General features: G+C 28.4%; 1 protein-coding gene across 4 annotated transcripts in view; it reads right to left on the reverse strand.

Annotated features, from left to right (window-relative positions):
• Positions 1-11,134, reverse strand: part of LOC117170299 (chromodomain-helicase-DNA-binding protein 1) — a 55,344-nt gene extending 44,210 nt beyond the window's left edge. For 2 of the 4 annotated variants that reach the window (XM_033356974.1, XM_033356972.1), the window contains exons 1-2: positions 7,118-7,260; positions 5,509-5,814 (exon numbers count right to left, since the gene is read on the reverse strand). In XM_033356974.1, coding sequence (XP_033212865.1) covers positions 5,509-5,814; positions 7,118-7,260 — 449 coding nt within the window. Of the gene's footprint in view, positions 1-5,508; positions 5,815-7,117; positions 7,261-9,873 lie in introns of those variants that run through there. The other 2 variants (XM_033356973.1, XM_033356975.1) reach the window with 2 other exon arrangements.
• Positions 11,135-17,193: the final 6,059 nt, after the last annotated feature.

Here is a 17,193-nt window from a genome sequence, read left to right on the forward strand (position 1 = left end):
CCGATCCCGAATTCTCGTCATCTGATGAATCATCTCCATCAGAGCCAGAGTAATCTGGATTAGGTATGATGATACGTTCATAATTTTCATCGGAATCCCATTTCGATTCGGAGTTTGTTGCAATTTTTGAGGCTTTACGCTTTGGCATTTTTTTTTTCGCTGGGTGTACTCGAAAATTCCCAGGATGACAATTTCGGAAAATTTGTCAAGAATAAAAAATTTCTTGTAATCAGCCGAGGAATACGCCTGAATTTTTCCGGAGCGTTTTGAGCAAAATTTTGAATTTTCCAAAAATTGTTCATATGCAAAATCCAAAATTTTGCTCAAAACGATTCGAAAAAATTCAGGCGTATTCCTTGGCTGATTACAAGAACTTTTTATTCTTGATGATTTTCCCGAAAGCGCATCGTTTATTGTAAAAAAATTCATGAACGTTTTCACAAAAATTTTGCCATTAAGATGCCATTTTGAAAATACTAAAACGAAAAATCGATCTTTGAACCATGGATTCTCAAAGTTTAGGCATTTATTCCACCGGTTAGTGAGATTCCAGGTTAATTACAGACTCGAAAAGCTTTGGAAAATGGTTCACAAAAAAAAATAGGCACGAAAAATCACGTTTTTTTTTGTTTAAACTGCATTTTTGGATAATAAATAAATTTTTTGAGGAACTTCGTTGGCACCGTCGGAAAGAGGAGATCTTAAGCAATAAAAATATATGTGTCTCAATTTTTTCTAGTGTCGAATAGTCTTAGTTATTGGCCGTTGAAAAGCAGTGTACCGGCAGTGGCGTTTTGGCCGTTTAAGGGTTAAACTGATTTTTTATTTTGAAAAATTAATGTTCAGAACATATTTAAGAAAACAAAAATTTAAATAATACATAACGATTGAAAAATTATTAATTTTGCAAAAATCCGAGGAAGCTTAATACAGCTTAGAATATATTTAAAAGTTTTTAAAATAATTAAAAACTTGCACCGATTTAAAAACATTTCAAACAAAAAATGTAAAAGCCTTTTATTCATTATGAAAGGTTTCAAAAGAATAAAAATGTTTATAACTTCAATTTGTATTTTCAGTCAAAAAGTTGTTCTTTTTCGACCTAGGATGAAAAATATTGCGAACATTGCAATGACATACTTTTAAACCACATATATTGTGTCCAACCGATTTCTAAACATTTGAAAACAAAAACTTGAAGCATAAAGATTTGTTATTAGTAACGATTATTCATTACTGACTTTTAATATTCTACCATACCTTCAAAGTTTCAACGTAAAAGCTTTCTTTGTCATAGCTATCATGTATCTTTATCTTAATTAAAACTTAACTCATTGCAATATTCTAAATATTTGTCATCCTGGGTCGAAAATGAACAACTTTTGGCTGCAAGCCCTGCAAATCTTAGTATAATCTTACAGTTGTCAATTCTTGTAGAAAATTAAAATTACAACAATATAAAGAAATATACAAAAAAAAAAGTACAAAATTCGTCCGAATAATAGGAAAAAAGTTGTACTTGTCTGTAATTTATTGCATTTATTTGTGGATTCCTGTAAAAATGATTTTAGCTTTTTTTGTACTTTTTTTTTAGAAATTTGTTCACCAGGGAATTAATGTGTCTTGTTAATCAAAAAATAAACGTCAAGAAAATATTCAATATTATTTTCATTAAAACCGAAATCTTCATTATTTACAGTATAAAATGTATATATGATATAATTGTGAAAAGAAAGAATGTATCTTTAAAGGAAACAAACTTATGACGAAGCATAAAAAACAAAATTTTTATTTCCATAAAATGGAGATAAAAAGCGATAGGAACAATTTTTTTAATCAAAACCACTGTATTAATAGTGCAGTGTTATGAAAAGTAATTTCAAGAAGTCGTTTAGATGTTTGGAGCATATTAGTGACTTGTTAAAAAACTCGTAAAAAACAAGACAATGGAAATCACACTGAAATCATGACATAAAAGATACAACACTCTTGTCTTGCGAAATGGTGGGAAACGGGTTATCTATTTTCGATTGCGAGAATAATTAAAGCATGTGTTATTACGAAAACATAAAAAGCTTGACTAGCCGCTCTAATTTTGGAGTTGCTAGAAAATATACTATTCCATGTAAATTGAGTTTCAATAAAAGGAATTGAAATAAATGTTTTACGAATCCCAAGCAGAAGTAATGAAATAGAATACAAATAATATTATACTGTAAAAAAATTAGTAATTTTATCTAGTCCCGCGTTAAAAATTATTGTGAAAAATTCAATTTCGAGGTTATGTTCGAAACATCAGATTAACATTCTCATTGTGCCGAAAAAATGATAAAGGGCAACAAATTAATGATGAAAAAGGACGAATCTGTCACTCTTTTTCCGTCAAATGTTTGAAGAAGGAGATAGTATTTTCATATTGTCCTATAACGTGAAATTACGAACATTGCCAGCAAGTAATCGGCTATCCTAAATTTACCATATTATGGAATGTGATTTGCAATAAACGCGAGTAAAATTGCAAGTAAAACTACAATTCATTTTAAACATCACCAACTTTTTTACAGTATAACCTAAATGAAAGCTAGCGGTAAAAGTAGATGCTGTTCTTTTTACATCTAGCATTCAAGTAAAATAACCGACATTTTGCCACAAAACATACATTTGTTTAATTTAAATTAACGGGAGGATACACACGAATATTTAGTTATCTCAAAAATAAGTTTTTTTTTTATGATAAATATTGTAAAAACTGTTTAAATATTATTTAGGTCATATGAAAAAAATTGAAATAGGGTCAATAGGCGTGTTTATAACGGGGTTAGTGTGATAAAGAGAAAATTTGTAATAAAAAACTAATTAGTTTTTTAACTTTTTTTATTGCAACATACTGATTATATCTCCTGTTATTCGCAGGAATGAGTTGGATGCCGGTAGTGATTGATTAAATTAATTATTTTCAAAGAATGGCGATATGCTTTTACAAATCTCAAATTCGTAATTGTGTCATCTGTTTTTTATTTACATGTTTCCACTAAAAGCACCATTTTTGATATTTTGTTTAAGAACTAAGGAAGACATACTTTCTTAAAATTTCCTTTATTTTTTGCATAAATTTGATTATTTTTAATGAAAAAATATCACTGAACTTTTCATTCCAAAATCAAATTTTTTAAATGTTATTTTCATTGATATTCTTATAAATTAAAATATATATACAAGCATCAATGGATGCTTAATTTTTTATTGTGTAGTTACGAAAGTACATCCTTGTAAAATTTAGCACTGATCGAAGTCTAACTTTGCAATTTCCTACCACACTTAACCCTATCGACCCTACTTTTACAAAATTGAAGATGGTACTTTTTTTAAGTACTTTGTTTTTGCTTTTGTAATTAGGAAACGAGTGTTTAGAATTTTTGTAGAAACTAATATTTAAAGCAATACATTTTAAGATTTAGAGCTCATATTCCTTTGTGATATCAGGCAATGTTACTGATAAAAAAATAACTCCAAGTTTAAAATACAAAAATTTGTAATAAATAATAATGCCTATATAAAAAGTACTAATTCCAAAATTCAAAAGAAAATTCATTTACTTAAGTTATGATTCATCAAGGTAGAAAAATGTTTTAAAAAGTTGACAAGCTTCTGATTAAATAAAGAATTTGCGAAATTCTTAATTGAATTACACAAAATAAAATCTAGCTCTTATGGACAAATTCGCAAAAAAAAAAACACATCCCAAGTAAAAATTAAATGAAAAATTCATGTATGTTTTACTAATATCAAAACAATAAAACAAAAGTCAAGTTTAAACAAAAAGTGGGTAAAAAAAAGACTTTTGTTCAAAGATCAAGAAGGTTTTCAAGGATAATTCATAAACTACGTCACCAATTTTGGGCTATTAACCCCCCCCCCCCACACACAAAAGTTTAAACTGAAAAAGGTACATTTTTACACAAATATGAAATAGTTCATTTTTGTTACTAAATTATTGGACTTTCACTACAAAATAAAGAATTTCACTATAGAAAACAGTTGAATTATCAAATAAAAAATATGCGATTTTTATTTTAAAAAGTTAATTTTAAACAAAAAACACGATTTTTCAACCAAATAGGAGAACTCTCAACCTAAAAGAATTTTGAACAAAAAGTTGCATTTTCCCTTAAAAAAGAACCACTTTCGACAAAAAAATGGAATAGGTAAATTTTCAATTACCATAGTAATTTTTTAACCCAAAAAAAAAAGGCACTTTTGAACAAAACAGTTCAATTTCTAACTAAAGATGTGATTTTGTAACCGAAATTTTGAATCGCCTACCAAAAAATGGGTTTTTAAGAAAGTATTTCAACTTTAAAACCTAGTTGTTAAATTTTTAACAAAAAAAAAATTAATTTCCTACAAAAAAAAAATTTTATAACAAAATTCAAGAATTCTCAACTAAAAAGTTAAATTTCCAACTAAAAAATATGAACTTTCAACCAAATTAAATAATTCTCAGCCGAAAAGTTGGATTTTTACAAAGGAAAGTTTTTTCTTTTATTTTTAAGGAAGTAGTTCAACTTTAAAACCTAGTTGTTAAATTTTTAACCAAAAAGATGAATTTTTAAACAGAATAATTCACTATCAAAACATATGAACTTTCAATACAATTCAAGAATTCTCAACCAAAAAGTTTAATTCTAAAGTAAAAAATAATTTTTAAACAAAAAGATTATTATACTATCAAAGAAGACGAATTTTTAACAAAATAGAAGAATTCTCAACCAAAAAGTTAAGTTTTCAACTAAAAAAAGATGAATTTTTAATCAAAAAGATTAATTTACTACCAAAGAAGACGAACTTTCAATAAAATTAAAGAATTCTCAACCAAAAAGTTGAATTTTTAAGACAGAATTTTTTGCCTTTATTTTTAATAAAGCAGTTCAACTTTAAAACTTATTTGTTAACGTTTTAACCAAAAAGATGAATTTTTTAAACAAAAAGACTAATTCACCATCAAAAAAGACAAATATTCAATATAACTCAAGAATTCTCAACCAAAAATTTAAATTTTCAGCTAAAAAATAATTTTCAAACAAAAAGATTATTTTAATACCAAAAAAGATAAAGTTTTATATAAAATTCAAGTTATCAAGTAAAAAAAGAATGGAAAAAAAATTAATTTAATAACAAATACGAATTTTTAATAAAATTCTAGAGTTCTCAATTAAAAACTTGAAGTTTCAAATGGAAAGTTGCATTTCGAAACAAAAGGATTAATTTTCTACCAAAACATTAATAGTCTGATAACGTACTAAAAACGTTACCATATGCAATTTAGAAAAAAAATCTATAACGTGCACAGTTACTCCCCCCCCCCCCCCCCCCCCCACACGTGGCAATGTAGTTTATGAAAGATCCGTTATTTCAACTGACAGCTAAATCTCCTAATACAAGAATGGAATAATCACTCATATTATCCCTAACAGTGAATAAAAAAATATTATTCCCCAAAGTACTTACCTTTTTTTCTTAATTTTCTTCCGGCCATCACTATCGCTTTCCCGCTGTGCCGTGAGCCTTTCAGGCTCCTTCCTCGACCGATTGGATCTTCTGATGCCATATATATCAGGATTCTCATCCCATTCGCGACTAGAGTCGCTCTTATGCCTACTTTTTGTTTCAGTGCTGTGATTAGAGCTTTTACTCAAATAATTATCATTTTGTGCAGCTGTATTTAAATTTTCCGATTTCTCAGACTTTTGGGATTTGTCAGATTTCTCTGATTCGGAACCAGACGCTGAACCGGAACCCGAGGAGCTAGATTCACTGCATGAAGCAGTCAGAATATTTTTGTATATTTCTACATCACCATATTTTATGCAATAAGTTAATTGAATCAGAATTTTGTTATTTCTCGTTAAAACTAAACGATTCAATGAAACATGATAATCTTGAATTATTTTCCAATAAGTCCCGAATAGACTAATATTTTAGAGTTTTTTATAAATATTTAAAAATTAAATTATAATTCAAACTTAAATGATTTTAAAATCTAGTCATAACATTACGCACATTAAAATCATGTACGAAAACCTAACTTGAATATTTGAAAAGACGTAGATACACTAGGTAAATGGATTTATCTAATCTATTTTAAGGCAATGATATTGCGTCATGAATATTAATTTTTAATGAATACGTGAGCTCAGAAGAAATAAAACGCCATTCGGATATTTCATGAAATAATAATATGCGTAGAAAACATTCGAAAATAAATTTAAATTCCAAGATTTCTGACTATATTATTAGTTTCTATTTATAATGGCTATTTAAGAAATTTCATTTAAATTATTTTAACCCAATTTAATTTCGGGCTGTGAATGTAACTCAGTTTCTTATAAGCAAATCCATTGTTTTATTCTAGTTATTTGTGTCACCTTATTTTTAGTTGCCCATATAGATAGGACTTGCAGCATAAAATAAAATAAACGGAGCATATTTAAAAACAAAAATGAAAGATTTAGAAGCCGTACATTAAAAAGAAGAGAGTACACGAACTTGTGACAAGCACAAAATATCAAGTAGATAAATACTTTCTTGGAGTAAAACAAAGGTTTAGGAAATAATGACAAACACACGAGAACAAGAAAATATACACGATTAAAAATAAAATCCAGCAGTTTACACAAGATTAGCAGGTTTCAAAGACCCAATGTTAGTGTTTTCATCAAGCTCTAGCGTTAAAACATTAATTTCAAAATAATATCCCTATATACCAAAAAGCCAAATAAAATACTGAGAACAGTTTATATTTTTCTGCACTGCTTTTACTTTAGAGTAGCCCTGATTTTTCAAAAACAGATTTTTTTTCTCACTTTTATCCCCCCGTGTTTGAATGCCCCAAAGAACATGAATATTAAAGGCACTTAGAACAATAGGTGAGAATAAAAAAAATCTAACTTTGAATAGCAAGGATAACCCTATTCTACATATTGCAATATAATTTTAAAAAATTTAAGCATGACATCGTATTCATTGTAAAATCTCAACGTGGAAAAAACTGACTTGACTGAATTGTTGGCTCTTTAGTAACAAAGGAACCAACGAATTTAATAGTAGAAATACCCACCTATCCGACCCGGAACCTGACGACTTACTGCCGTTGGAGGAACTGCTGTCGCTCTTACTTCCATTTTCGTTTTCAGAATCTGATCCAGATTCTTTACCTGACTCTTTACCAGATTCTGATTCTAATGTTTTCTGCAAATTCATGAAAAAATTGTCAACTACACTCTTGTAAATTGTAAAAAGTGCAGCCACGGTGTTGTTTGGAATTTTTAAAAACCTATACATATCGATTCTATATTATTGAGAATTAAATCTGAACAATGAATTGCCTCGTCGCAACCATTATGAAATGCGATATGTGAGGAGAAAACGGCTACGCCAGCCACCTTGGAAAATTATCCTTCGTTAAGAAGGCAAGTCCGCCATTTTGTGGAAGTAATCCTCCATGTTGTGTGAATCGTATAATTCCATACCTTTATAGGGCAAGCGAAATTTCTTTATGGGCAAGAAATTCAACTTGCTCAGCCATAAAAATTTGTTTAGTTATCTTATATATTTTCGCAATTCCTAAATGCTGAAAACTTAAATTAGGACGGGGATCCTAAAATAATAAAGAAACATCCTTCTGTAAAATAGATGGTTTATTTATTCAATGTTGAAATGTCTACAGGAGTACAATATACTGTACTTTCTGCCGAGTAAAGTATTATCATGAAGAACGCAGGATAAAAATGAGTAATTTGAAAAAAGTATCACAGTAAAGTATTTAGTTTCTGAACAAATAAGGAAATTACACATCCAAAAAATAAGTCGCGACATTAATTTTTATAAAATGTCTACATATAATTTAATATTTAGTTCAGTGACTTCATTGGAGTATTAAAAACATAAGCTTTATTCCAGACGATGTTTCAAATTAAAAGTAAAGAAATTAATTGTATGAGAAAAAAAAATTAGCAACCGCACAAAATTCGTATTTCCGTTAAAGCTGTGTTACAAAATTTGCTTGAAAATTAAATAAAATACTAATATGCTCACAAATTGTCACTTCTGTTGCAAAAATTTCGAATATCATAAATTGAAAATCAGGTTTCACAAGAAATAGGGTAAAACTGATGTTTTCAAAAAATGTTAGGGATCAGCATACTATACACAAATTCTTTATAATCACTTTCCTTGTAAGAAAATGAGTCTCTAGACCCAAAAAATATTTGTTAATTACATTCGTTGTGCTTTAATGAGCTAAAATTTAACAAACAAAAAATTTCGTACTATTTCAATGGGTAATATTGTTCCAAAAATTATTCAAATAATCATTGTTTCAGCAATATTAAATTCCCATGGGAAAAATCTTTACACTCATAAACATAGTTTGCACTTGGTCTCTTGAATGCTTATTAAATGCATTATATTAACAAAAATTGTATAAAATTGATTGTGTCCCAAAAATAGATTCACTGATACCAAAACTTCTTTCTTTGCATTAAAAATCTGTTTCAATAAAAATACCCATTTAAAAAAAATTAGGATGAATTTTAAAACCATGCAAATGAAATGAAAATACCCTTAATTAAGAATTTGACACAAGTATATACAGTATATATATAGTATATATAAATATATATAAGTATATTTATGATATTTTTATAGTGTGAATGAGGCCAAAACTTGTTTATATTTGTAAAAAATCTATGTTTCAGTTAAAATCCTCAGTTTGAAAAAATTTAGAAGGCTCCTTAAACTAACCCCGTGAAATGAAAATATCATTAATTGAAAATTTGAGATAAGTATACATATATATATGACATTTTTATGGTGTAAAAGATGCAAATACTTGTTCATCTCGATTAGAAATCGATGTGTTAGTTAAAGTTCACAATTTACAAAAGTTGAGAAGAATGTTAAAAATATTCCTGTGAAATGAAAACACCCTTAACTAAGAATTTGACAGAAGTATATGTATATATGACATTTGTATGGTGTAAAAACCCATGATAAGATGCCACCATGCTGACCAAGCATTGCAAAATGAGGATGATTCATTGCAAATCTGCTTTCCCTAAAATTTGAGAACAATATTGGTAATCTTGAGGGCTTCTGTAGAAAGATTTTCCCTCAAACCCCATGAAACATCATGCCAAACCCCCAAAAAAATATGCCAAGTCCCTGAAAACCCTGAATAATGTTTATCATTCTGAGGAACATGAAGATTATTTCTCAAAACTGGTGTTAAAAACGACTGTCTAATGATCTCACTAGGAAGTACTGATCACTTCATGATGACAAGGAGACCTGGTATCATGAACTTTAGGCTTAATTTGCAAAAATGGGTCCATCACAAAATTTGAAATAAGCCCAAGCCAGAGTTGAGGAAGAACCCAAAGGATCGTTTTTAGGAAAAATTGGGGTGGAACACTGGCTTTATCAATAAAAAACACGTGTTTGAATAGAATGTAAACAAACTTCTAGGTTATTTGAAGCTGAAAACTTGCTAAAGTTGAAGAAAATCAGAGCGTAAGATGGACAAGTCCCTGGCCTCGGCAGGACCTTCAGGCCCCGCCCTACACGCACAAATTATTTAAAAGCACTCCTAATAATTATTTTGGGTTTTAAAGGGTTTTTTCTCTTCGCAGAATAGAGAAACGCTTGTGGCAACGTGATTTTCCCTCTATTCCAAACAAACACCGCGGCCTGATTACGTAAATCTTTTTCGCAAATAATCCACCGACGTTCTTATTGACGATGAAAACAAACAATCATCGATAAAAAATACGAGGGTGGCTGAAAATTCGACAAAATTCGAACCCTCACACTCACCTGCATCGTCGTGTCTACGCGTCACACAAAGATCCCAACCGAGCATTCACTGCGCACAGAATTGTACAATTTTCGGATTAACAAGAACCAGAAGCACACGCGCTCACGAAATTACTAAGATTGATAAGGAGCATCACAACATCATAAAAAAATTTACAGATTTCACGCGTACTATATGGTCACAGACCCCAGCTTGGCCGCCATTTTGTTAACTCCGTTCCTTCTTCCCCGCTGGCTCAATCCACCCATAATGCATTGCGAGAATTCGCGCATGCGTATTACTATTTTCCAGCGCTTTCACTATTTTCTCTAAACGAAATGATTTTTCGATTCGAAAAAAAAATGGTGAAATGTATTATTGAGATCCGTGTTGCTGTGGGACATCATCGAGGTCAATGTTTCGAAAAAAGGTCATTTAAACTGATTTGAAAAATTCTTCCGCGGCCTTCGCGCAACCGCCATTGCGTCGATGCCACTTCGATTTCCGAGAATGTGCGCAATGTTTTTTTTCAAAGTTAATCCTTTTATGTTGAATTTTATTAAAAACACTGATTTCGATTTAAGTTTTGTTGGATTTTAGTAGTAATTTTAACGGGGTTCAATTAGTAGGTCAACCGAATCGCAAAATGGTACTTTCTGTCAAGTTGGAAATAACACGTTTCAAAATTGATTTCCTGGCCAGGGACTTGTCAGTTATTCACTCATGTATCAGTCAAGACTTAGTAACTAATAAAAATTTATGAAAATAGCGATAAGCATGAAAAAACTGCTTAATTTAACAATGAAAGTTCAAGGCTGATTACATAAATTCTGTATAAATGAAATATGTTAATGACGTCATGCAAGGTTTCAAGCGCTACCTAGAGGCAAATTTGGAAGTTAGAATGCTCAGTTTGTCAAATAAGAGTTTTAATTTTTATTAAGAATCTTGTTGACGTGTTTGTATGCTTAAAACAGTAAATTTTGATTAGCATCTCTATGATTTAGTAACAATTACAGGTAGCTCAGCGAGAAAAAAGCTATAACTTAAGGAACCTCTGCAAATGGAGTTGGATTCCATACTGCACTAGGGAAAATTAATTTAAGCGATTAGTTGGATTTCAAGGAAGAAAAAATGATAGAGACTAGGTTAAACGGTTAAAAATGATTTACCCTTTCCAATGAAAAGCACTCTGAAGTTTTACATGCGAACAAACCAACGTATAACTGCCTGAATGAGAGATAGAAAATATTACCCAAAGACCCGCTACACAGCGTACCGGAAAAGGAGGAGACCCTCCGCAAATCGATAGGCGACTCTTGGCCACTTCCGGTGCATATTTGCAATTCAGGTTGTGACGTCACTGGAAAGATGGCCGCACACCGAGGGTGAACACGCTAGTCGAATGTATGGGACAAAACTTTGTTCTTTAAATATCTGGTACTAAATAATTATTTTTTACCAAGAGAGTTGTTGGATATTATTTTTTATTATTCAAAAGTTATTTAATTAAATAAAAATATTTATAATTTTGTTTCGAAAGAGTTTTTTATTCAATGGGAGTGTTTACCACTCACCAGGGTGCGCAACCTGTTCGGGTCCGTGTTCTGGGAAAATTCAAATTTAATATAAGAAAAATAGCTTTTTTTTTACAAATTATTAATAAAAGTTTATAATTCCTTTGTAAAATAGAGTCAAAGTGTTAGACATTCAGTTTGCATAGAAAAAATTTAATATTTTGAGTACGGTCAGTTTTTCTTGTACAGTTCTGAATTTCACAAATATAACATTATTGTTTACTGAAAAAACGTTTCAAAGTACATGCTTTAAAAAGTTTTAGTTTTTATTAGAGCAAAAAAAAAACATTTTTTTCAAATTAAAAAAACAACTGTCTTGGAGAAAAATCGTTTTCTTTTTTTCTTTTGTTTGAATTCACTGGCTTCTAATTAAACACATTTGTTGGTTGAATTATAATTTTGCATTTCACGTTGTTTGTTAAGATTCATCTCTGGTTAAAAATAAACTATTTTGGTGAAAATCATATGTATAAGTATATTCATATGTATTTTATTGAAAATTCGTCTCTTTTGGTTGAAAATGGATCATTATTCTTAAAAACGAACCTTTTTGGTTAAATTATCATTTTTTGGGTTGAAAATTCTACTACTAATTTTTTTAACATTCGGTTCTATTTTCTTGAAAACTGATTTTGTTAGTTGAACATTCCATTATGTGTTTGAAAATTGACTAATTTCAGAAAATTATAACATTTCATTTTTTGTTACAAATTTATTTCCTTCGCTGAAAATTCAACTATTTTATTAGAAATTTGTTTTATTTTGATTTGAAATTCATTAGTCAAGGTTAAAAATTTTAGAATTTTGTTCAAATCTATGTTTTTTGGGTTCAAAATTATTATTTAAACTGAAAATTGAAGATGGTTGAAAATTCATTTCTATGGCTGAAGATATAACTATTATATTAAATATTCTATTAAAAAAGTTCAAAACTCACTTCTTTTCTTACAAATTGAACTATATTGTGGAAAATTCAATTTTTTAATCTGAAAATTTGACTATTCCATATTTGGTTAAAACTTTGTCTCTTTAGTTGAAAATCTAACAATTTTGTTGAAAATTCGCTCTATTTTACTAGAACATTTGCCTTTTTTAATTAGAACTTCAAATATTCAGTTGGAAATTTTTGTATGTTTTTGAAAAGTTATCTTTCTAGTATAAATTTAATTTTCTTGTTTGAAAATAATCTTTTTGATTGTGAATTGAACTATTTCGTTTTTGGTTCAAAATTTATCTTTATTAAATAAAAATTCTCCTATTTGGTCTTTTGAATTTTTTCAGAAGACAATCATGTTATGTTTGTAAAATTCAAAACTACATGAGAAAAAGTGACCAGTAATTAAAACATTGAATTTTCTCACTTCAATTCAATGACTTATTCTTTTGATTTATTTTATAAATGAATTATACATTTTTATTAATAATTTGCATAGGAAAAAGTTATTTTTCATTGATTAAATTTAAATTGTCGCAGAAATCGGACTTAATGAATAGCGTTTGAAAAATAAAAATAATATACAGAAACACTTATGCGAAAAATTCTTTTTGAGGAAGATATTCAAAAAGTAAAGTTTCATCTGGTTTTATATTTATGCCCTCGGTGTGCGGCCATCTTGGATTACCCCCACCCAACCTGAAATACCGAATCCGGTGCCACGTGTGTAAACATTTCGCGCGAATGTTTGAATTTCCAATGAGGTCAAGTTTCGAATTCTCAAAATGATCATTAGCACCAATACGTTCCTATGGTCAAAATTATATAGCATAGTTGAAAAAAAATTTATTATTTGCAGGTGTCTTCGGTATGTTAATGCCTAGTATTCTTAAATCGGAAACCGACTTCTATCCAAGTTTTTTATTTTCGATACTAATTTTAATCCCATCCTTTAATAGCCTTGTGGTCTGAAGCCTTAAAAATATTTATGGCATACCGAGTGGTCTACCTGGCATTGGCATGGTGCCAAGTAAAAGCAAGTAAATCTTTTCCGAAACTATTTCTTATTGCAATAGTAGGTACAGGTTAGGCGTTAGGGTGACCAAAAAAAGTGTGAGTCTGGAGTAAAAAAAGGGTACACTCTGAGTTTCTTCCTTTTGGTAAAAAAAAAATACTGCCATAAATTTTCTTTTATTTTTTTAATCATTTAATTTTTTTCACAAAAAGGCTAACAAAATCTTTCAATCTGAAAAGTATTTGTTATAGTCGCCATACGGAATAAATTAAAAATATTCCCACCGGATGGCAGAAAAAAGCTTTAATTTCGAAGTATACAAAGACACATTTTTGATAGTTTAAAGATTGCTAATGTTCTTTAGAATCTATTTTTACCTATTATTCTATATCGGCTTTTATTTTAAGCAATTGAAAACCTTTCTCTAAAAAAAGGCATGTCACGAAAATCTCGAAAGCATTGTTGTCGCGTTTCCTGAGTGCCGATTACGTAATTTGAAAAACTCGAAGAAAGAAATGTTGCCAAATTCATACAAATAATATCATAATGAAGAATAGAGTTTTAGTCGAAGGACAGAGACAATGTCACAATTTGTGTGTATAATAGAATGGAAAAAATTTAAGATTTGTTAATCTTTGATAAAAAGGAATGATTTCTCAACAAAAAGTGTAAAATTTGATATTTTCACCAACAAATATTTTAATTTTCAATGAAAAACTGTTGAATTTAATCAAACAATGCGAATTTTCAACAAAAGAGTTGAATTTTCCAGAAAGCAAGATTTTATAATTAATAAAGAAAAAAATATAATCTAAAATGTCCAGTTTTTAAGTCATAAAACGAATATTTAAGAAAAGAAGTTGAATTTATAATACAAAAATATTCGTTTTCTATCAAAATAATTGATTTTTCGACTGAAAAGGATGAGTTTTTAACAATATAAGTGCATTTTCAACTTTAAAAAAAATGAATTTTCTAGCATAAATGAAATAACTACATTTTTAGTAAATAAAATCATTTTTAACAAGAAAAAAAGAAGAATTTTCAAATGAACGGATAAATTTTCAACAAAAACATAAAATGTCTATACAAAATTTTTCGAACAAAATTTAGTGAAATTTCTAGTTAAAAAATGAATTTTCAATCAAAGAAACTAATTTTCAACCAAAGAAATGAATTTTCAATCAAATATTTTTATTTTTAATGAAATTTTTAACCTAATAGTTGAGTTTTCAACTAAAAGCTTAATTTTCTACCAAAAAAGGGCAAATTTTCAACAAAATAGGTGAATTACCAGCTGAAAAATATAATTTTTTAACAAAAAATATAAAAGTTTAATGATTAATTAGAGAAATAAATTTTTAAGCAAATAAAATAAATTTTTCATGAGAAAATTCCATTTTTAACCAAACTGATGAATTTTTAACATAAACATTAAATTTCTATAAAAAAAATTTAATGGAATTTAGACCTAATATGTAGTTGAGTTTTCAACCAAAAAAGTTAATTTTCTACCGGAAAGGCAATTTTTCAACAAAAATAGATGAATTTTCAACTAAAAAAGATACACTTTTAGGCAAATGAAATAAATTTGAAACGAAATAGTTGTTAAATTTTCAACCAAAAAAGTCGGTTAGTAAACAAAAAAAGTAATATTCTGCCACAAAAAACAAAGTTTCAAAAAATACAGAACTTTTCAAAAAATATTTGAATTTTTAACTGAAGAAGCTTAATGTTTAACCATAAATTTTAATTTTGAGTTAAAAAATCATTTACAGTGCAATTTTGAAGAAAAAAAATCAACTAAAATGATCAATGATAAATAAACAAGAAAAAATGTTAAGAAATAAAATTTTGATATAAAAATAATATAATTTAATACATCCATGTGACAAATATTTTAAGAAAATGCCGTAAATGGAATCTTATAGAAAATTCGAGTCTTACTTCTTGTGTTTTAAATGTTAATAAAACATTAAAAACACAGTGTCGAATGATTAGAAACACGGCGAGACATATTTTGTCAATGAGAAAAATAGCATTTATATTGAATTTACTGAAATTTTCTCACTATAATAAAGAAACTTTTGTAAATCACATACAAAGTTCTCAAATGACATAAGATTTCCTTTAAAATCTGTCAAAAAATGTTGGAAAATTTTATACTTATCTCTGATGGATAATATTTTTCTCATTTTTAGATGAAATCCCTTGTATATTATTCCACGAAAAAATGTTAAGGGAACATTTCAGACTATTAATTGTAATGAAATTACAAATTTTCGTATTCCAGGCCCAATTAAATCTCCCAAATTATTCTTGTTTTGATAAAATTCAGGATTTATTCATTAATAAATAAGAAGTCATTGTTAGAGGTGAAAGAACATTTAAGCTTAAAGTTTCAATGAAAAGGATTGGAAACTAAGAAAATTCGTTTTGAGACCTAAAACGGCCTAGCGCAACCTCTGAAGATTTTTTTTTTTAAGAAGAAATGAAAAGGGAGTATTTTTTTCGCACAACTAAACATGAATTTAAAATTCTTTTTAAAAAAGTTCGTGAAGCGGGCATCAAGCGCTCGGTCATGGTTAGGATTTTTCCCGTTTTTTTTAATGCTCCAATTCTGTTGTTGGGTTTCAGTTAAATTTATGAAAAATTCGTTTAATTTTGACCCTAATAGTTTATAAAGACATTTTTTGGCTTTTCCAAAAAAATTTCCGGTTCTGCATGCTGGTTTCGAGTCAAATTTCAATCAATTTTGAGAATTTTTTAGTCAACTTGCAGTCAATTAGTATTTAAAGATGGAAAATTTGAATTTTTACAATTCTGAAGTGTAATAATTAAAAATTCTTAAATTTTCAATATATAGATATACAAATTATTCCGTTATTACGGCTATATTTAAAAGTCTTCAATTTTGAATATTTGCAATTGAAGACTTTTATTATTATTATTATTATTATTATTATTATTAATATCAATAATTCCTTCATGTTTTTGAAACTGTTCTTAAAATAAAACAAGTATATATTAATGTTATAAATTTCAATGAATTAGAATGCGAACGTTTTTAAAAATAAAAGTATAGATAACTATTATTAAGTTGTATGAATAACGAATAATACGAAATTCTAGCGGAATTAATTCATGTTTCTTTAATAAATGTAGTGGAGAGTGAGACTATTCCGTCACTTTTTTTTGGAATCGTTTATTTATTGCAAAAAAAGTTGTTTGAAAACCTATTAGGTATTATTGGATCGAGATTTTAGTTGGCTACAAAATGTTGCTTTTGATTTTGAAGAACGATGATTTCTTTATCAATTATTACCAAAAAAAAATTAAGCGATGGAAATTGTCTCTCAAATAGCAACTTGCCAAAGTTTGCATTTAACAGTGCTTTACAAAAAATAGAAAATCATTATTTTTAAAGTTATTGGCAAGTCTAAAAATTATTTTAATAATCATGTATCTTTTTTTGCACGATTCCAACGATATAAAAAACTCATTTTTTTATTTTTCGCAGTTAACGGTATTTTTCCAAACCACGGCAGGATATAACTAGTACTTTTTATTCTAAGCGCAACGAAACCCTAAAAAACTATGCTACATTATTTTACTCACAGGAATACATTGGTGCGTTAACAATGAAACATTTCGAAAATTCGTACCGAAATTTCAGTACACGTAACCACAGTCTTTTTTAATTGGTAAATTGAATTAGTAGTAAATTAATGGGCATGCAAATTTTAATCCTAGCATATTAGATTAAAAATTTTTTATTTAAAGGCTTCACTGTACCCGTTGGTATAGAAAAATA

The sequence above is a fragment of the Belonocnema kinseyi genome, chromosome 3 (assembly GCF_010883055.1).
Source record: "Belonocnema kinseyi isolate 2016_QV_RU_SX_M_011 chromosome 3, B_treatae_v1, whole genome shotgun sequence".
NCBI classification, from domain to species: Eukaryota; Metazoa; Arthropoda; class Insecta; order Hymenoptera; family Cynipidae; genus Belonocnema; species Belonocnema kinseyi.